General features: G+C 42.1%; 2 protein-coding genes across 3 annotated transcripts in view; one reads left to right on the top strand and one right to left on the bottom strand.

Moving 5' to 3' along the window:
- ESR2 (estrogen receptor 2) overlaps positions 1 to 18,000 on the bottom strand; it is a 188,442-nt gene that overhangs the window by 76,027 nt on the left and 94,415 nt on the right. The gene's annotated exons all lie outside the window — the stretch shown is intronic.
- The window catches only part of SYNE2 (spectrin repeat containing nuclear envelope protein 2), a 281,501-nt gene that overhangs the window by 232,101 nt on the left and 31,400 nt on the right, over positions 1 to 18,000 (top strand). For both annotated transcript variants that reach the window (XM_065871886.1, XM_065871885.1), the window contains exons 96-98: positions 4,437 to 4,592; positions 6,731 to 6,889; positions 7,585 to 7,751. In XM_065871886.1, the coding sequence (XP_065727958.1) occupies positions 4,437 to 4,592; positions 6,731 to 6,889; positions 7,585 to 7,751 (482 nt within the window). The remainder of the gene's footprint in view (positions 1 to 4,436; positions 4,593 to 6,730; positions 6,890 to 7,584; positions 7,752 to 18,000) is intronic.

The following is an 18,000-nucleotide window of genomic DNA, read 5'->3' as shown; positions in this document are numbered from 1 at the left end:
TCTGCTCTATTCCATTGGTCTGCTTATCTCAGCTTTTATACCAAATTATCCTGCATACTGTGTTTTATTAGAACAGATCTTCATTTCAGGTGTCAGGTACCCATCCCTCATTCTCCCACTCGAGTGTGGATATCCTTGGTTCTTTGATCTCCCACAGCTTTAGAAGCAGTTTGTCAAACTATAAGAAATCCTGATAAGAGTTTTAATGGAATTGCGTTGAATTTATAGAATAATTTGGAGGAAATTAACATCTTTTTGACATTGAGTACTCCTGTTTCCGAATATGGCATATTTCTCCTTTTATTCATGTTTAGTGCTTTATAATTTTATGTAGTATTGTACATCTTTTGTTAGATTTATTTCTTGGTGTTACTTTTGAAGCTATTGAAAATACTGCCTTTTTCTAATTATACTTTCTGTTTATTACTGATGTCTAGAAATGTAACTAATTTTTGTGCATTGATACTATATTCAGCCATCTTGCTAAACTCTTGTTAATTTCGATAAATTGTCTATCTATTCTTTTGGGGGTCTGTGAACACAATCACCATTGATGAATAATGACTTTTTTTGTCTCTTCCTTTTAATTCTTATACTTTTGTTCTGTTCTGTCTACACTGGTCAGTACCTCCAGAGCAGTGTTGTTAGAAGCGTTGATAGCTGGCCCCTATGTGTCAGTCCTGATTTTAAAGAGAATGATTCTATCGTTTCACCATGAAGTGTGATTTTTGGTGGTGATGTGTTAGTAGATGCCTTTATTAGATTAAGGAGGTTCCTGTCTGTCCCTGATTTTCAAAGTTTTTATCATCTCTACTTTAGATCTAGACTTCAGTAACAGATGAGAGGATTTGGAGTCCCTCTCTGAGTTGACACATAGAGTTTCCTTTCATCAAGTCCAGAAACCTGTGCAGAATGTGAACCATAAACCCATGAGGAGGCATAATTTTTCCCAAGTAGGACACATCTCGGTTTCCACTGGGATCTTTTCAACTTCCATAGCCTCAGCTTTCTATTTCTCAGTGGAAAGAACGGGGGAGAGAGACCAAGAGCATTGAGTTCATTCAACCTGTGACCATATTCCAGAAAGATCCCAAGTAACCTGAAGCCTGTCTAGAACAGTGTTTATCATCCCTGAGTCACTTGGGGAGATACCTAACCATTCGACCAGTCTGACCTTTACTTTCCTCCTTAGGAAATTACATTCCCATCACAGCCAAGTTGATGTATGGAAAAACTGCTTTGCATGTTTATATGTGTCTGCACATATATGATTTCTTTATATGTTTATAAAGAAATGCGTATATGATTTCTTTATATGTTTTATATACTAACTTTCAGTACTATGAAAATTGCTATCGCTATAGTGGGCATCTGTGTTCATAAAACTTGTCAAATGATTGAGTCCTTAGAACAGTTTTATTTTCTTCAATAATTGTTTACTGAAATATAGTTGGTATACACTATTATGCTAGTTTCAGGTGTACTACATAGTGATTTGCATACATTATGAAATGATCACCACGATAAGTCTAGTAACCGTCTGTCCCCATAGAAAGTTATTACAATATTACTGACCATATTCCTTATGCTGTATGTTACATCCCCATGGCTTATTTATTTTATAACAGGAGGTTTATACCTCTTCATAAAATAATTTTTGAACAAGTAATATGGTCACATGGTTCAAAATTCAAAAGGTACACACGAAAAATTTTTCTCCCATCAGTTTCTCTCCACAGAAGCCGTGTTACCAATTTGTTGTGTATTCTTCCAAAGATATTCTATGCATATGCAGACCAATATTTATATATATACACATTCATTTTTTGATCCTCTTTTTACCCAAATGGTAGTGTAGGGAAATGGGACTTGACAATCCCAATAGTAATTGAGTCCACAGGCAAAGACTTAAATGCTGTTGTGCTGTGTTGGAGTCCAGCCAAAGCCTGTGCAACACACCACTTTATGTAATCAAGTTTTAAATCACGTGTCATATGGACAATTGGAATTTTACAGGTACTTTTGCAATGTAGAAAATTTATCTAGTTAAATTAAGAAAGGCAAACTTATCTGACTGACATGTTCTCTTTTGCAATTAGTTTGGTAGCAAATCTGGAGTATTTTAATTTAAAAACAGAAGCACAGTTTTTGAAATGTTTATAGAAATAAGTGAACGTCAGCCTTAATAGACTTCCACAGTAGACCTCAGTCTATATATTGTTTCATTCCTTGCTTTTTCGCTTAATATTTATGAACATATTAAAGCGCTTGATACATACTGCCAAATTCTTTCCTTTCAATCATACATTTTAATATTTGAGGACTTACTATACACCAGACCTCTTGGTGGGCAATGCATTGGTGGGCAGTGCATTGGTGAGCAATGTTGTCATGGCCCCAGCCAGTGTGGAGCCGATAGTCTAGGCTACTGGAGAGACAGACGTTAACCAGAGTCCCACTGTATGTGTACATATATATGTGTGTGAATAAGAATGGTGAGTGTTAGAGGGGAAAAGGACAGGGGGCTGTGAGAGCACAAAACAAGGGTCCCAGTCTCATCCGATGACTCAGAGAAGACCCCTCTGAGGAATTACCTGGTCTGAGATCTGAAAGTGTCGGTAGGAATTAACTAAATATACCTGGGGAAGCATCAGCGTGAAGGACTGGGTAGCATTTCAGGCTAGTAAGTAAAGAACAACAAATTTAAACAATAACTAGGAGTCATTACACATATTAAACTTGCCCCCCAAATACATAAAACTCGACACCAAACTGGATGTGGAAAAATATAGTCATTCCTTTGAGGACACAATTTGGCAGTATTTATTAAGAATCATAAAACGTCCATATTCAAAAGTTCTACATCTGTCAGTTATCCTTTCAACTGTGGGAGGAAACCGAGTATCCAAACCAAAATGGATTTAAACCCAGTGGTGGATAACTTACAGACGCCTCCCTCTGTGCAGGCATCTGAGCCCACACTTCTGAGCAGGAAACATTGTACGAAGTTCAGCGGCCTTCTGTTCTGTAGAGTCAGTGAGTGGTCAGCCTCTGCGTGTGACTTGCCCCCCTTTATGTTACGAAGCTGGTAAAAGGGTTCCACTGCAGAATCTGCTCTCGTCCTCTTTACTACAATCATGAAGCTAAAAGTAGGAAACAAAACTTTAAAGTGATGGTTTCTCCTCTGATAAAGGTGCTATTTCTGAATCTCCATTGCAACCTTTAAAAAGAATCCTCCGGGGCTTCCCTGGTGGCGCAGTGGTTGGGAATCCGCCTGCCAATGCAGGGGACACGGGTTCAAGCCCTGGTCCGGGAAGATCCCACATGCCGCGGAGCAGCGAAGCCCGTGCGCCACAACTACTGAAGCCTGTGTGCCTACAGCCCACGAGCCGCAGCTGGAGAAAGCCCGCGCGCAGCAACGGGAATGCAATGCAGCCAAAAATAAATAAATAAAATAAATAATAAAAAAAAAAAAGAATCCTCCGAATTTACATCTTATTAAATGTAAATCCTTGTTGGCAAGTTAGGAAATCATGCCAATGTAGCGTTTAGAACTCTGAAAAGCAGTCGGAGTTAACTGATTCATCAGAAATCAGACTGATTTCAGATGTAAATGAAATACTCTCTTCTTTCAGATTTCAATAGACAGGTATGAATGGAGACCCTTAAAATGTGCCAAAATGGAAAGAATTGGAAGCACAATAAAAATCTGGAGATCTCTTGAGTGTTTGGGCTGTTTCATTTTACCTTCTCTCTTGTGAAAGTGATTATCTTCATTAAGTCCTGGGATTCAAAAACGTTTTAATTTGACCAATACTTAATTTTTTAAAAAAATAAGTGTTTCCAGGGCCAGAGGAAATTTTCTGCTAACCCATCTCTGGTAATTTATTAGGGAACATTTTTTTTCTTCACTTACATTCATTCTTTTTGAGAGTTAACCAAAAGAATTCCCTTTGAACAGAAGCTGTTATATGATTGCCACATAGCAACAATGCATTTATTAAGGTGTTTTAAAAAACGGGAAATCACATTTTATACAACGTTCTGTAACACAGTTTCAGGATTAAAAGTTGAGTGTGTATGTGAGAGAGGGATTGTTGCTAGACTCCAAAAATACTTTCCTCAAAATAAAGGTAAAGACCTACTTGAGTTTAACATAGAACTAAGTATATAAAAGTCTGAAATACCTGAGGAAGTGAAAATAAAGGTAGAAAAGAGCTTTCTTTTGAGAAAATGGGTGGTGAGGAATTGGCCAACCACAACTGCAGACGCTGGCCCTGGGCTGTTTCTCATTCAGAAGGTCCCGCCCCCTTTCCTGGCCTCCCCTCCCCCAGAGTCCAATCAAAGTATTAGCCTACAGGTTTGGAAACAACAGCAGCTTGAGTTGAAGAGGTTTTTTTCCTTTCTTTCCCTTTCTTTCTTGTGTTTAAATGCAGGAACTAGAGAAGTCTTTGGCTAACTGGACTCAGAACTTGAAAGAACTTCACACTATGAAGACCGACCTAACCCAGCACATTCTCGTGGAGGACGTGGTGGTTTTGAAAGAGCAAATAGAGCATTTGCACAGACAATGGGAGGACCTCTGCTTAAGAGTAAGTTAGTTAACTGCAGGGCACGGCTGTTCTTAAGTTTATTGAAATGTCTCCGAAGGCCAGACAAAGTAGAAAGAAGCTTAATTTCATTGAACTGGGAGGCCCTTTTCAGTTGGAGCCCAGGCCGGCCGCTGCTCCTTTAGAAGGAGGCAATATTGTTTAACAGATTTGACCCTTTGTTTCTCCAGCGCTCAATGCTGGAACTTTGCACACTTTTAATGAGCTTTTTTAAAAATCACCTTAAGTGGTGGGGGAGGGGAGGAATGCCGTCCTGAGCAGCTGCGTGCACTCTGCCCTCTGTCTTGTATGGATGACAAGTACCGGTCATTGTCTTAGAATCAGGACTTCAGCAAAGAGTTCTCGGCTGGCCTTAAACGCAGTATCTCTGCAGTATCTGTTCTGGGCTCAACAAACAGTGGGAGATGTACTTAGTGCCAGGCTTGGGGTCATTATATCTGAGAACTCTGCATTCGCATGCAATCCAGTGTTTATTTCAAGTAGCTGGCTTTGAAAACTCTGGAAGAAATGATCAGCTGCTACACTTAGTATCTCAGCAGATCACTTCTACTTATTAAGAACTGGATTGTGGTTAAGGTGACAGGATCAAGATGGAATTAAAGGGTTCAAATAGATCTTGGTTTTAAGAACAATTTAATTCTAAGAAAAGTAAAGTCCTCAATCTCATTTTTGTGAATTAAGAAGAGATGTACTTAAAAGTTGAAATTCACAGTTTTGAATGCATTTTAATAAAATAAAAATGTTTTCCTTCTTTGTTTTAGTATTTAATATTCACCATATACCCATAATTTTAAATGTCCTTTTAGAATTTTTATTCAAATTTTATATAAAAGAAAATATTTAGAATATGTGAAAGGTATTCTAAAAGTTAAGGAAAAAGCAGACTGGAGCCCAGATGTTCCCAATTGTTACCATTATGAAGCAAATCAGAATGATGCTGTGCAAAACGCCAGGCTTTTAAAAAGCTGAGGTAAATAGATGCTCTGAAAAACAGAAACACAAAACTTGGTGTTTTAGGAATAGTTGTTTGAGCCTTCTTAACACGCTTGGTGGGTGGATGTACAAGCATTAGATATTTTTTTGCCTCACTCTGAAAAGAGCAGAGGGTTGTTTTTGTTTTGTTTTTTGTACATAGCAAAAAAAAAATCTCCAGGAGTTCAACCTTGGTTTCCCCATTTATAAAGTGGGATGTTAAAAGTTAACCGAAAGAACTCTTAGCTACCCCTTTTATCTCTAAAGTTCTAAAGATTTCTAAGACCTGGGAATACCTTTGTACATTTGGAGAGGCTGATTTGCGTTCTTTAAATTTATATTTATTTAAGTAATAAAGTTGAACCCTGTAAGGAGGAAGTGCCTTTGCTGACGTTAGCTTATGCGTAACAGAGCTTTGGGTGTTTGGGGAATCAGCCTGCTCACTGCAGACCAGTATTTGATTCCATTTCCATGGTTTCCCTCCAAAGCCATAGTGCATATTGGGAAGGTGGATTAAATGAGCGATGCGTATTTTTTTATTTTATTTTGTTTTTGAAATTACCAGTAAGACATTTAAATGACTTTAATTTTCATGATCCATTTGCATTACAAATGTTAGATTTGTGATCAAGATGGTAGTTTTTAAATTAAATAGGCAGGACGTTGGCCTTAAGTAAGAATCAGGACTTGATCATTTTTTAAAAAGAAAGGATTGGGGTCATAAAGTTATAAGTTAGCATGTAGCAAGTAGTAAATAAATGTATACTGAAAGAATAAGGAACAGAAGAAATTTGGGTGGTGCTTAAAACGCACTCATCTAACCTTCATGTTTCTAACTTTTAATATACCTCAGTAATGATAGGTATATATTGGATAATACTGAAACCTTTTGGTCAGTTACACTTCAGGTAGTCTTCTGTTGTTACTGTCATTGTTGTTGCTTTTTATGGCATTTATCAAAGGTGTAAGGAACTTCTGTTGAAACTAAACCCTAGGTCTTTAAAAGGCAAAAACATAATAATTTAAGTCTATAGGACCTCTGATTAAAATGAATGAAATTCATAGTCCTTTTGATGGGGAGAAGGGAAGAGAAACTCCTTCCTTCCTTCCTGCCTATACCCAGCTGCCAAATGCATTTTCATTTCCAGGTGGCTATACGCAAACAGGAGATAGAAGACAGACTCAATTCATGGATTGTGTTCAGTGAAAAAAATAAAGAGTTGTGTGCATGGCTGGTGCAGATGGAAAACAAAGTTCTCCAGACAGCAGATATTAGTATTGAAGAAATGATTGAAAAGCTTCAGAAGGTAAGCAGGAGTCCCCAGATGGGGACGGTTATGACCACCACGGTATCCTCTGCCTTCCTCACTCCTAGGCTCAGAGCTGTATGATGTCGTAGGCCCGTTTCCAATGAGATGGGAAAGGTGGGCATGGTGCTGTGTACCGAGGGGGGTTGCTTTCTCTTGGTTAGGAAGTCTGGCCAGACAAGGGGCTCGTGTCCCCTTCACATCCCAGGTGAGTTACGGTTTCTCTAGTTGTGTTGTTAAGGAACTCCCCTGGCCAAAGGAGAAAGACCAACAGCAGTGGGGCTCATAATTGTGAAAAGGTCACTGATTCCCACAGGGAAAGGGAGAAAGAGCCTTCTGGCCCGGTCACCCCAAATGCCGCTCAGTTAGCCCTCAGGAAAACTCTTGCTGATATATTAGACTAATTTAGTTAGGCTCAGTAGTCCTCCGCTCCCAAGTAGCTTAGGTTAGGAGAACTCTGTGAGGGAAACCAGGACTCTTGAATTAAAAAAGTAACTACCGCCTTATATATCACACATGCGCTGAACGGGCATTGTTTGACTTTTTAGCTGCTCTCCGAAGAGTTGCATTAACAGGTGTGAGAAGTGTTTTTATTTTTTAAGAAATTTCAAGAGGCACAACTGTGTGTTTGTAGCTGGCAAAGAAGTGAATTTTCGATAGTGATTCCGGCTTTGTGTTTTGGTGCCCTATGCCAGGACTGCATGGAAGAAATAAATCTGTTTAGTGAAAACAAGTTACAGTTAAAACAAATGGGCGACCGGTTGATCAAGGCCAGCAACAAGACAAGAGCAGCTGAGATCGATGACAAGCTCAACAAAATTAATGACCGTTGGCAACATCTTTTTGATGTCATTGGATCAAGGTAAGAAGTGGCCTAAAAATGGATTCCTACTCCCTAAGGTACAGTGGTTACTTCACAGATCTAGAAACTGAGCCCCATCTTCCTCTAAGGTAACCCAGAAATTTTATAAACTTACAGATAAAGGCAAAGCTTGGTAAAAATGGAAATTCTTATTTCAACATTATAGGAAGATTATATTTTAGTATACCTCACTTTAATTTTTTTTCTTTAGCTTAAAAGTTCACATGACTTAGACTAGGTTTAAATGAGAGTTGTTCCTTGAGGAGGTATTATTTAGCAATTCTCACACTGCCTTAAGACTTGCATGTCCCCCAGATGAAATCATGCCTGCCTGCTCCTGCTTGTGTGTGACAAGCGCAGGTAGGTCAGGGCATAGGGCTGATTTCTAGGTGCTGCTTCTGGAGGTCCCCGACTGCCCCCCATGCCCCCATCACCACCACCACAGGGGCTGGGCACACTCAGCCCAGGCAGGGCTTCTCTGCAGGTTTGCCGGGTGTGCCAGGTCCCCAGTGGGCCTCTGGTCCTAAGGTGTGGACTAAGGAGGCACAGCTGTGACTATAAATCAAGGCTATCCAGTGCTTGTCAGAAACAAGGCTGATCATTTTATCTCCCCTCAAAAAATAACGATGACAGTGCCACTCAAACTTTTAAATGTTTTCCATCTTCAAATTCTCTGTCCAAAGACAGACCCTGACCAAAGTATTTTTCAGTTGTAACCTGGCACACAGAGAGCAGTCACTCGGCTTTGGGGCCGTTCATGCGGCTTTGTTTCCACTGGCCGAGCGAGTCTTTTACATAACAGAGTGCTTGGAAATTTTGAACACATATATAACGTGGACTATACAGGCGAATCCTACAAGGTAAACGAAGAATCAGGGAGTACTGAAAATAAAATACTCTTAATAATTTGGCATTTCCTTTGCCTCATTGTTTACTGTAAACCATAAATGAACCTAGTTCAATCAGCAGATGCACCAGGCTAAGTGCTATGAGAATTACAGACCAGGAAGTAAGATGAGTCAGTTACATTAATGGAAGCAGACATGTGGGCAGGTGTAAAACCTCTGAGAGCTCAAACCTGAGAGCTCAAACCTCATCTTCCTGGAGTCGGGGTGGGGATTGGGAGGGACCTGATAGAAGAGCAGTGTCCCCAGATGGTCCTGAATAAGGGGTTGGAATTCCAGCGCTACTGGTGGCAGAAGGGGGAGAAACATATTCTGTGAGCAAAGAGGTACAGGGTAGTGCAGAGTAGAAACTGTGCGGGAAATGATAAGAAGCTCCACTGGCTCAAGTGCAGGAGGTGAAGCTTTTAGAAAGGTAGGTTGAGGCTAAGTCTTAGAAGAGCTTAAATCTCAACTGAAGACTTGTCCTCCTAAATAAAGTTTGAGTCTTTCGCAGTTCTTTTTTAGAAGGGAGGGTCTGTCGAAGATAAATATTAGGGTGATTTGGCTGGCAGCACAAGCTGGGCTGAGTTCAACTTCTGTCTACTGCCAGTTGGGGGGAAAAAAAAAATCTATGGAAATCCATGACGGTAACCCAAGCAAGGATTAAAGAGCACAGATTTTGAGCCAGTCCTGACTTTCCCTGACTTCCACTTACCATGGAAACTTGTAGTGATTTAACCTCTCTAAGCCTCAGTTTCTAAATCTGCAAAATGTGTCTCACAGCACTGATTACATCAGAGGCTGCTGTGGGGATGAATGACACATGTCTCGCGTTTGGCCTGGGACCAGCATGTGGGAGCCAGTATTTATTGATTGGTTATTATCATTGTCTCTCCCTAAGAAGACTTTAAGACTAAGTAACATGTTTTTTGAGTGGAAGAGGATTCCCCCGCTTGGATCTAATCATGAGAGGTCTTTCTTCCATGAGAACAATGTCTTTGACTATCTTATTTCCAGTGCTTAGAACAATGCTTCAGATATTTGTTGAAATGAATGAATGTTTCAGGACGTAAGATTGTCATCATTTCTGTTGGGTAAATTGTGTCTGGTATGTCTTTGTCGTCATTGTCTTTATCTCCAAAGTCTTCTTGGGCACCTGGCACTAATCAAGAGTATGAGGACATGGGCTTCCCTGGTGGTGCAGTGGTTGAGAGTCTGCCTGCCGATGCAGGGGACACGGGTTCGTGCCCCGGTCTGGGAAGATCCCACATTGCCGCGGAGCGGCTGGGCCCGTGAGCCATGGCCGCTGAGCCTGCGCGTCTGGAGCCTGTGCTCCGCAACGGGAGAGGCCACAACAGTGAGAGGCCTGCGTACCACAAAAAAAAAAAAAAAAAAAAAGAGTATGAGGACACGATACCTGTTCTTAGGTCATTCAGGTGTAGGATCTAGATTCTGCTTCCTGAGGACTAGAGGGATGATTCATTCTTACATTCTTACTCATTCGTGCTTTGGTTCTATCACTTCAGAGTTCAATAGGCTGCTTGCTTTCCTCCCTCCTCTCTAACTGCCTGTCTTCAGCCAGTTCCTTGGTGGGAAAGACAAAAACAGCAGGTGAAATTTCAGTCGTCTATTTGGAAAGAGCAATTGGCAAAATAAGGAGTTGAAATAATAGCAAATATATTGGCTGCCAGCTGTATTCTTAACAATGTGCTTTTTATGTATGATTTCACTTAATCTTCACTATAATTCTGAAAGGTAAATACCATTATCCCATTTTACAGATGAGGAAACTGAGGCACTGAAATTAAGTAACTTGCCCGTGGTTACACAGTCAGCACACGAGGCAACCAGGATTTCTACTCAAACAGTTGTGTTACCTCCCTGCTAACCCAGACCCTTGTGTCTTGTTACATTGAAATGAGTAGAACATTTTGAAAACCTAATCCCTTCGAAACTGAAGGACTAGGGAAGGAATAACTTGTTTTACTTTAAAGCAAAGGCCGGGGTGAGACAGATGACTGATAGTCTAGGAAACTCTTAGTTGACTTTACGCTTTAGGTGAATCTGTGGGTTGAGGCAGCAAGCTTGAACCTGCCGTAAATTGGCCTCACATAGAATCAACTCCTTGTCTGATTGCTGACACTCATTGCATGGCCATCAGAAAAGCAGGAGAGCACAGGCAGTAGAATTAGCCATGCTAATCAGAACCTGCAGCCCTGCAGGGTATACTAATGGCCTCATTTGCCCAAACTATTCTGGACACCATTTAACCTTTCCTGTCCTGCTCACCGTGTTCTGCTGCTTCATTCCTGTGGCAGGGCAAGCACCTGTTGTTAACAAGAGGGAAGATTGGGAGGGAGACCAATCTTGAAGTTATGAAGCAGGTATCCAGCTTCATGACTTCACGATTTTAACTACAAGCCTTTAACTTAAGTTGGGGATGGGGCTTCCCTGGTGGCGCAGTGGTTGAGAGTCCGCCTGCTGATGCAGGGGACACGGGTTTGTGCCCCGGTCCGGGAAGATCCCACATGCCGCGGAGCGGCTGGGCCCGTGAGCCATGGCCGCTGAGCCTGCGCATCCCGAGCCTGTGCTCCGCAACAGGAGAGGCCACAACAGCGAGAGGCCCGCGTACCGCAAAAACAAACAAACAAACAAAAAGTTGGAGATGGTGTTCAGAAGTTCAAGACCTCAATAAATCAGGTTTAATTCACTGGGGAAAAAAACTGAAAAAAGACCTGTTGTTTTGGGTTCATTCTCAGCAAAATAGAGGTAAATTTCAAAAAAATTGATAAGACATGGAGGACAAGGTTACTTAAATGCACATTAAATTTACTGATCATTTCAGGTAGTAGGCTCCGTTATTTGGTGGATGGGGAAGAACCCAGTGTTTATTTTTTTAAGGGCCAGGCTCATATATATTATTTCATTTCATCCTTGCAGCAACCCTGCAAGGTCAGTATTCTCCATTTTACAGAGAAGGATGCCGCAGCTCAGAGAGGGTAAATAACTGAGCCAAGGGCAGAAGCAATTCTGCACATGGTGGCACGGAGCCAAGGTCATTCTGTCCCCCTGCTCCATGCATCAGCAGAGCACTTGGCTCCTTTGAGACTTTTAAAGGTGGTTTAGGTCTTCCCTGGTGGCGCAGTGGCTAAGAATTCGCCTGCTAATGCAGGGGACACAGGTTCGAGCCCTGGTCCGGGAAGATCCCACATGCCGCGGAGCAACTAAGCCCGTGCACCACAACTACTGAGCCTGCGCTCTAGAGCCCGCGAGCCACAACTACAGACCCCTGCAAGCCACAACTGCTGAGCCTGTGCTCTAGAGCATGCGAGCCACAACTACTGAGCCCATGTGCTGCAACCAGTGAAGCCCACGCACCTAGAGCCCGTGCTCCACAACAAGAGAAACCACTGCAATGAGAAGCCCGTGCACCACAACGAAGAGTATCCCCTGCTCGCCGCAACTAGAGAAAGCCCGCGCACAGCAAGAAAGACACAACGCAGCCAAAAATTAATTAATTAATTACTTATTTTGGAAAATGTGGTTTATCAGAATTTTTCTAAAACCTAGTACTCAATATAGACTTTACTGTCTACTCTAGAGCCATGGTTCTCAAACTTAAACATTCATCAGAATCCCTGGAGGGCTCCTGAGAACATGGATGGCTGGACCCCATCTCCAGAGCTTCTGATTCCGTAGGACTGGGTTGGGCCAAGAATGTGCATTTCTAACAAGTGCCCAGGTGTTGCCAATAGTGCTAGGGCAAGCAGTAGTATGAGGTGACACAGTGGACTTGCCACTTACGGTAACCCAAGTCTTGCAACCTCTGTAAGCCTGTCTCCTTGTTGGTAAACTATGGACAAGATTCTGGATGAAAAAGTACCAGGACAACGATGGGTCTGGCCATACACACGCATGCCAGCCTCCGGTGCTGTGCAGTATGGCTGTGTGATAGGGGAGGAGAGGGAGGGTGCTTAGACCCAAGCCACTGTTTTTCCTCTGCTTGTAAAGTGTTTTTCAGCTTCTGTAAAAATCCTTAAAGAATCTAAAGGACCCATCTCCTGAAATAACCAGATGATCAAGGGGACTGGGGTGCCTACGTCAGTCTTAATGCTGATTTCCTCACATAAGGTCACACGAGGCCCTGATGTGGGCACTAAAATGCAGAGAACTGGCTCTCTGTCAGAAATGCCCCAGGAGCTTTTAGCATTCCTCATGGGCCCTTGGGCAGCTTCTTGCATTTGTGACATCTGACCTCTTATAAAACATGCTATTAATTTCTTCCACAGAAAGGCCATTTGAAGCACTACATATTTTTTGGTGAATGGTGTGATTATTATAGAACCCAATCTGATTTGATGACAAATGTTAATTATATCCTATGTTTATTGACAGATTAAATGAAGAGTTAACTTTGTTTAAAGGCCGTTTCCTATATTAACTTTATTTTTTAATTAATTTTTATTGGGAGTATAGTTGCTTTACAATGTTGTATTCGTTTCTCCTGGACAGCAAAATGAATCAGCCGTACATATACATATATCCCCTCTTTTTTGGGAGAGTTAACTTTTTTTTTAATCGTAACTGTTGCCTCCTCCTCTCGCCCATGTTTTCTTAGATAATATCTTTGACAAGTGATGCAGCAAAATCTGAATGCAGCAGAGATGACTAAAGTACAGAAGTCGTTTTTCAGAACGACCGATATGTGTGATCCGTGTTTTGGAGGCAGCTAGGTTACCTATTAATAAGAACAGTTTAGGCACAGGATGTCGGGTGATGGACCAAAGGATGCAAAGTTGACCTGCTTCAGCCAGCACAGGCTAAAGCTCTGAAAAGAGGGTCCCCGGCCATCAACAGGACTGATGCCAAAGAAGGCCTCAGCTCGACACATAACCTCACTTATACGTACCTTTGATTTCAAAATCCCAGGAGCTGAACTCCTTAAAGATTCATCTCCTTTTGTTTCCCAGAACCCCCTCCCCATTTCATTAATCAAAGCCTTCACCTTGTCCGGTGAAGCAGGGGCCCTGTGTCCTCAGTGACTGTCTGGTTGTTCATCTTGGTGGAGCCTCTTCAGAGACGTGGGGTTGGGGGGCTCTTTTTAAAGACTCTTTCTAGCAGCTTGTGAGGATGATCCGGTCAAAGCTTTCAGTGCCTAAAAGAGATGAGACAGCTGAGTGGAAAGACATATCTGTTGGTGTTGGCATCTTTGGTGATTTTAATTTTCTTTTTATCTGTATTTACTAAATGTTCATTATGGAAAAAGGAACACGGGAACTCTTTTTTTTCTTCTTAAAAAATGTCATGAATGTTGTTACCTTTCTCCTAATTTCTCTTTGGTGGTAGCATCATTTAATAGACTTGGCATCCTTAAGCCAGTCTTATGAAGGAGGGACACACTCAGATGTACTACTACCTTATGGTCCCTTCCTGTTTAGACTAGATAGCTCTCTTGCTATCAGAAAGATCAAGTCCATGAAAAAACTTTTTAACTGAGCATAATTTTCACATTTTATCTACCAATGTGAAAAGCCCACCTGCTTTATAATAGTAGCAATTAAAATGTTGTCATTTAAGCTCAGCAGTTATTACCATGGCAACTGTGTGTTAAGATTGTTTTTCCATCCCTTGAAGAATGGGCAGAGAGATGTGTGCCTTTTTAAACTGATACGTTTTTCATTGCTTTCCTTTTATCTGTATTTTCTCAAGGTTACTGTGGAAGACCAAACAATGCCGCTAGTCATAAAGTTGACTTGCTCTGGTCTTAGCAGGTTGCCTGATCCAGTGGGACTAGAAGCACTTAGAGATTTGTCGCACAGGGAGAGCCAGATGTGAGGTCGGCCTCCCCACTTTCCTTTTTCCTTCCCATCACAAGTCCCATCGTTCCACCTCTGGAGCAGGTGGCTCTTGCTCCCGGGCCCTGCAGAAATGCCTTCCTGAGGGTCGGGGAGCTTCCAAGGAGACAGCAGCCATCACAGGATCAGTGAGCAGTCAGGAGCCTGGTGTCCAGCATCAGGCTGGTCCAGCGTACTGAGCCTTGGAGTAGCACCAGGGACAGCCAAGTGTGTGGACACAAGTTAGAGGCTGCCTTTGGGGAGAACTATTTCCAAATCTTTATACCTAATTTCACTGGTCTAGAATGTGCTTAGTGTGTTTCAAGGTGGGGATGTAATAATGGCTAAATGTTGGGCTTTGGGGACCCATGAGAAATTATTGAGTCTCCAAATAAGGCTGAGACTGAGCCTGAAAGGGGCTTGGACACAAACCAAGGGTGCTTCCCTCAGCAGAGCCCCTCAGGGTCATGTAGAGAAGCACGGATAGGGAGGTAGAGGAATTTTCAGGTACTCAAATTATGGTAAAACCTAGGAGGGACTAGCAAGGAAAACTGCAAAATTTCTTTCTCTGCAAAGTGTTGAACTCCATTTGTACTACAAGATAGAATTCTTATTATTACTATTATTATTGCATAAAAGCAAAGAAATGGAATAAATAAACTCTCTGCCCCTCCCAAGCCAGGATGCACAGGACTGAAAAGGCAGGGCAGAAAACCTCCTGGGGAAATTTCTTCTTTAGGAGGAAGCCATTCCTGTTGGACTCGGGGCTTCAGATTTCACCATTGCTTTTAAACCTGAAACAGAGACATTTAATTTGATGAGAACAGAAATCCTCGTTTCTGTGCCCCAAATCTTAAGTGTTTCTTCCCTGCGTTTATAGCACTTCCTAAATAACCCATAGCCAAGATAACACTGGGACTTTCTTCCCCCAGCCTTGCAATCCTGTAGCGTCAGAACAAAGACTGTGTGTGTGTAAGAGAGGCAAGGGCTAGAGATATTTGTTTATTGGAAGGAAGAAAACTGAGATTAAAAATTGCAGTTAGCGGAGAAGCAGGTCTCTTCCCTGCCTACCCTCACTGCTCCGTAGCGGCGAGCGAGCCGTGCCCGCGGGAGGCTGCGGGAGGGTGGCCTGTGCAAGATGATGAACCAGTGAATGGAGAGGCCGCCGGGCGGGGGAGGGGCCGCCTCGTCCCTGGGAGGTGGAGGTGCAGCCGGGAACTTGGAGGTTTCGCTCAACCTAAGGAATGATTTGTTTCTCATCAACAGTAAGTGCCATTTTGGTGATCAGTCCTACATCTGGGAGCAGCGGCTGCTGTCCCTGTGTGTCTCGTTTTCTCGCGGTCTCATGTTGGTTACAATAGAAATTACCGATGAGATGGTGGCTGCGGAGTGTGTGTGCTCGGCCATCGGGGGATGGGTTCTTTCCCAGTGTCAGCATGTGTGTGGTGTCTGCAGCCAGCCTTTGACAAGCAGGGGAGAGAAGTGATTATGCTGTGTGGAAAATGGAAGTCCTCTGGCGACATAAATGCTTCAAAGAGGCGATTAGCTCAAATGTATTGTAATGTCCGTGCCCTCAAATCAGGGCTTCAAGATCGTGGAGTAATTGATTATCTACTACAAAGATGTTTAGTCATTTACAAAGATGCAATTGTGCAGAATTTGCACAGTGTTTTTTTAGCAACTGACAGCTGCCCACAGGTCTGAGTATCTGTTTGTTTCAATACAAATGCAGATACTCAACCATCTCAGTTTTCCTTTTTAAGTTATGCTGTCCACATGGGCATGGGAATTTTTTTAACCTACGCTGGTCCAGGGCCTTAATAATTTAACTGTAGACCCTTTAGCATGGAGAGAATAGGAATGAAATATAAACTCTTCCATATACATGAATTTGATATTTAAAGCCTCCCTCACACACTGTAAGACTTAGGCCTGAATCATGAAGTGATATTAACCTGGCTTGATTTTTGTTTTGGAGAGGGAAGAGGGTTCATAAGTATTAAATTCCCATCCATCGCTAGATGAAGATAAAGGAAAAACTTTATTTACCTTGATTATTTTCTGCATTTCTACCCGCAAGCCCCACAAAAGAACTTCTTATTTGTATGCTCTTTGTCAAACTCCTTATTTTGTTTGGTATCATATAAAAATGTTTTCGTTTTATTCGGATCTTTCAATAGTCCGTACAGGTGAAAAACTTCCTCTTTGCGCCTAAATATCTTGGTTTTCCAGTCCTCAGAACTGGAATTCAGCTCAGGGAATCATGCTTATTTTTTCTGGAGAAATATGGATTTGTTGAAATATATGTGTGATTAGTATTAGTCAAGCACACCTGGGTGAGGCATGGGCCAGTACAGAGATGGTGAGCTACTTAAGCTGCCTGGGTGGTTGATGTAATGCAGAATTGTGCTTGCTTCCCTGTAACAACAGTCTGGTTTCTGAATGGATTTCCTTGTTCCCAATATTAACTCGAGATTTAAAATTTTCCAAGAGCAATATTAATAACAAGGCCTAACTAGGAGGTCAGTTGCCTGGGTTGGCAAATAACGTGTACTTCCTGACCTGGGAAAGGTGTCGATTAGGTAATTAGATTAGCGTCTGCACAATCGATGTAGACTCAGCAGTACATCCAATGGTTCCCAGAGTAAGTCGTAACATGATTATCTGAGGAACAACATTTATTTATGCCACTGTGCATTTGGGGATATTTCACCTTCAGTCGGAGGCTGGGACATAGAAGCACGTCAAGTCCTGACTGGATGAATGTTTTGTAGCTTCTTTTCTTTCCCTCCCACCCTTCCTCTTTTTTTGCCCTAAGTGTGCGTGCGATGCGTGTGCTTGTTTTTAAGTACTTCACTTGTCCAATGTGGAACCAACGTCTAGGAGCATGTGTGGCTCATAGTGTGGTAGCAGATTGTTTGTGGAGAGATGGCTCGGGGATGCTCTGATCGTCGCTTCTTTCCTTTAAAATGTAACATGACCACCTCTTTTATGAAAAAGGCAAATTTGACGGGATGTGTGAATGTCACTTGTTCATTCAGAAGGTGTTTATTGAGCACCTCCTATAATATTATAATGTCTAAATTAGATCATGACCTCTGGGAATAAGTTATCTTCAAATCCTCAGGATCTGCACAGGACCCAAGACAAAGTGAGTGGTTAAATGTTTATTGAAAGGAAATCATGAAGGGGCAAAGTGGGCACCCAAAATGCCACACTTGTTGGATGGGCTTCTACCTGCCAGTGTGTCCTAGAGCTGTGAGTCTAGACTCCTGATCATATTCCCTGACAGCGCTGGAAACCATCCTGTACCCACCCCACCATATGTGCCCATTATCATGTGCAGGTTTATATAGGATACCCCAAGAAAAGTGCTTAAGAACAGTAGCTCCGGCCAGACTGCCCAGGTTGGAATCCTTCCTCTGCCATTGACTGGTCGTGTTACTATGGTAAATTATTTAATCTCATTGCCTCAGTTACCTCATCTGTCAAATGGGGATGTTATTAGACTGATCTCACAGCATCGTTGTA

The sequence above is a fragment of the Phocoena phocoena genome, chromosome 2, assembly GCF_963924675.1.
Source record: "Phocoena phocoena chromosome 2, mPhoPho1.1, whole genome shotgun sequence".
Taxonomy (NCBI): Eukaryota; Metazoa; Chordata; class Mammalia; order Artiodactyla; family Phocoenidae; genus Phocoena; species Phocoena phocoena.
The sequence above is the reverse complement of the archived record's forward strand: the minus strand, read 5'-3'. Positions and strand labels throughout refer to the sequence as shown.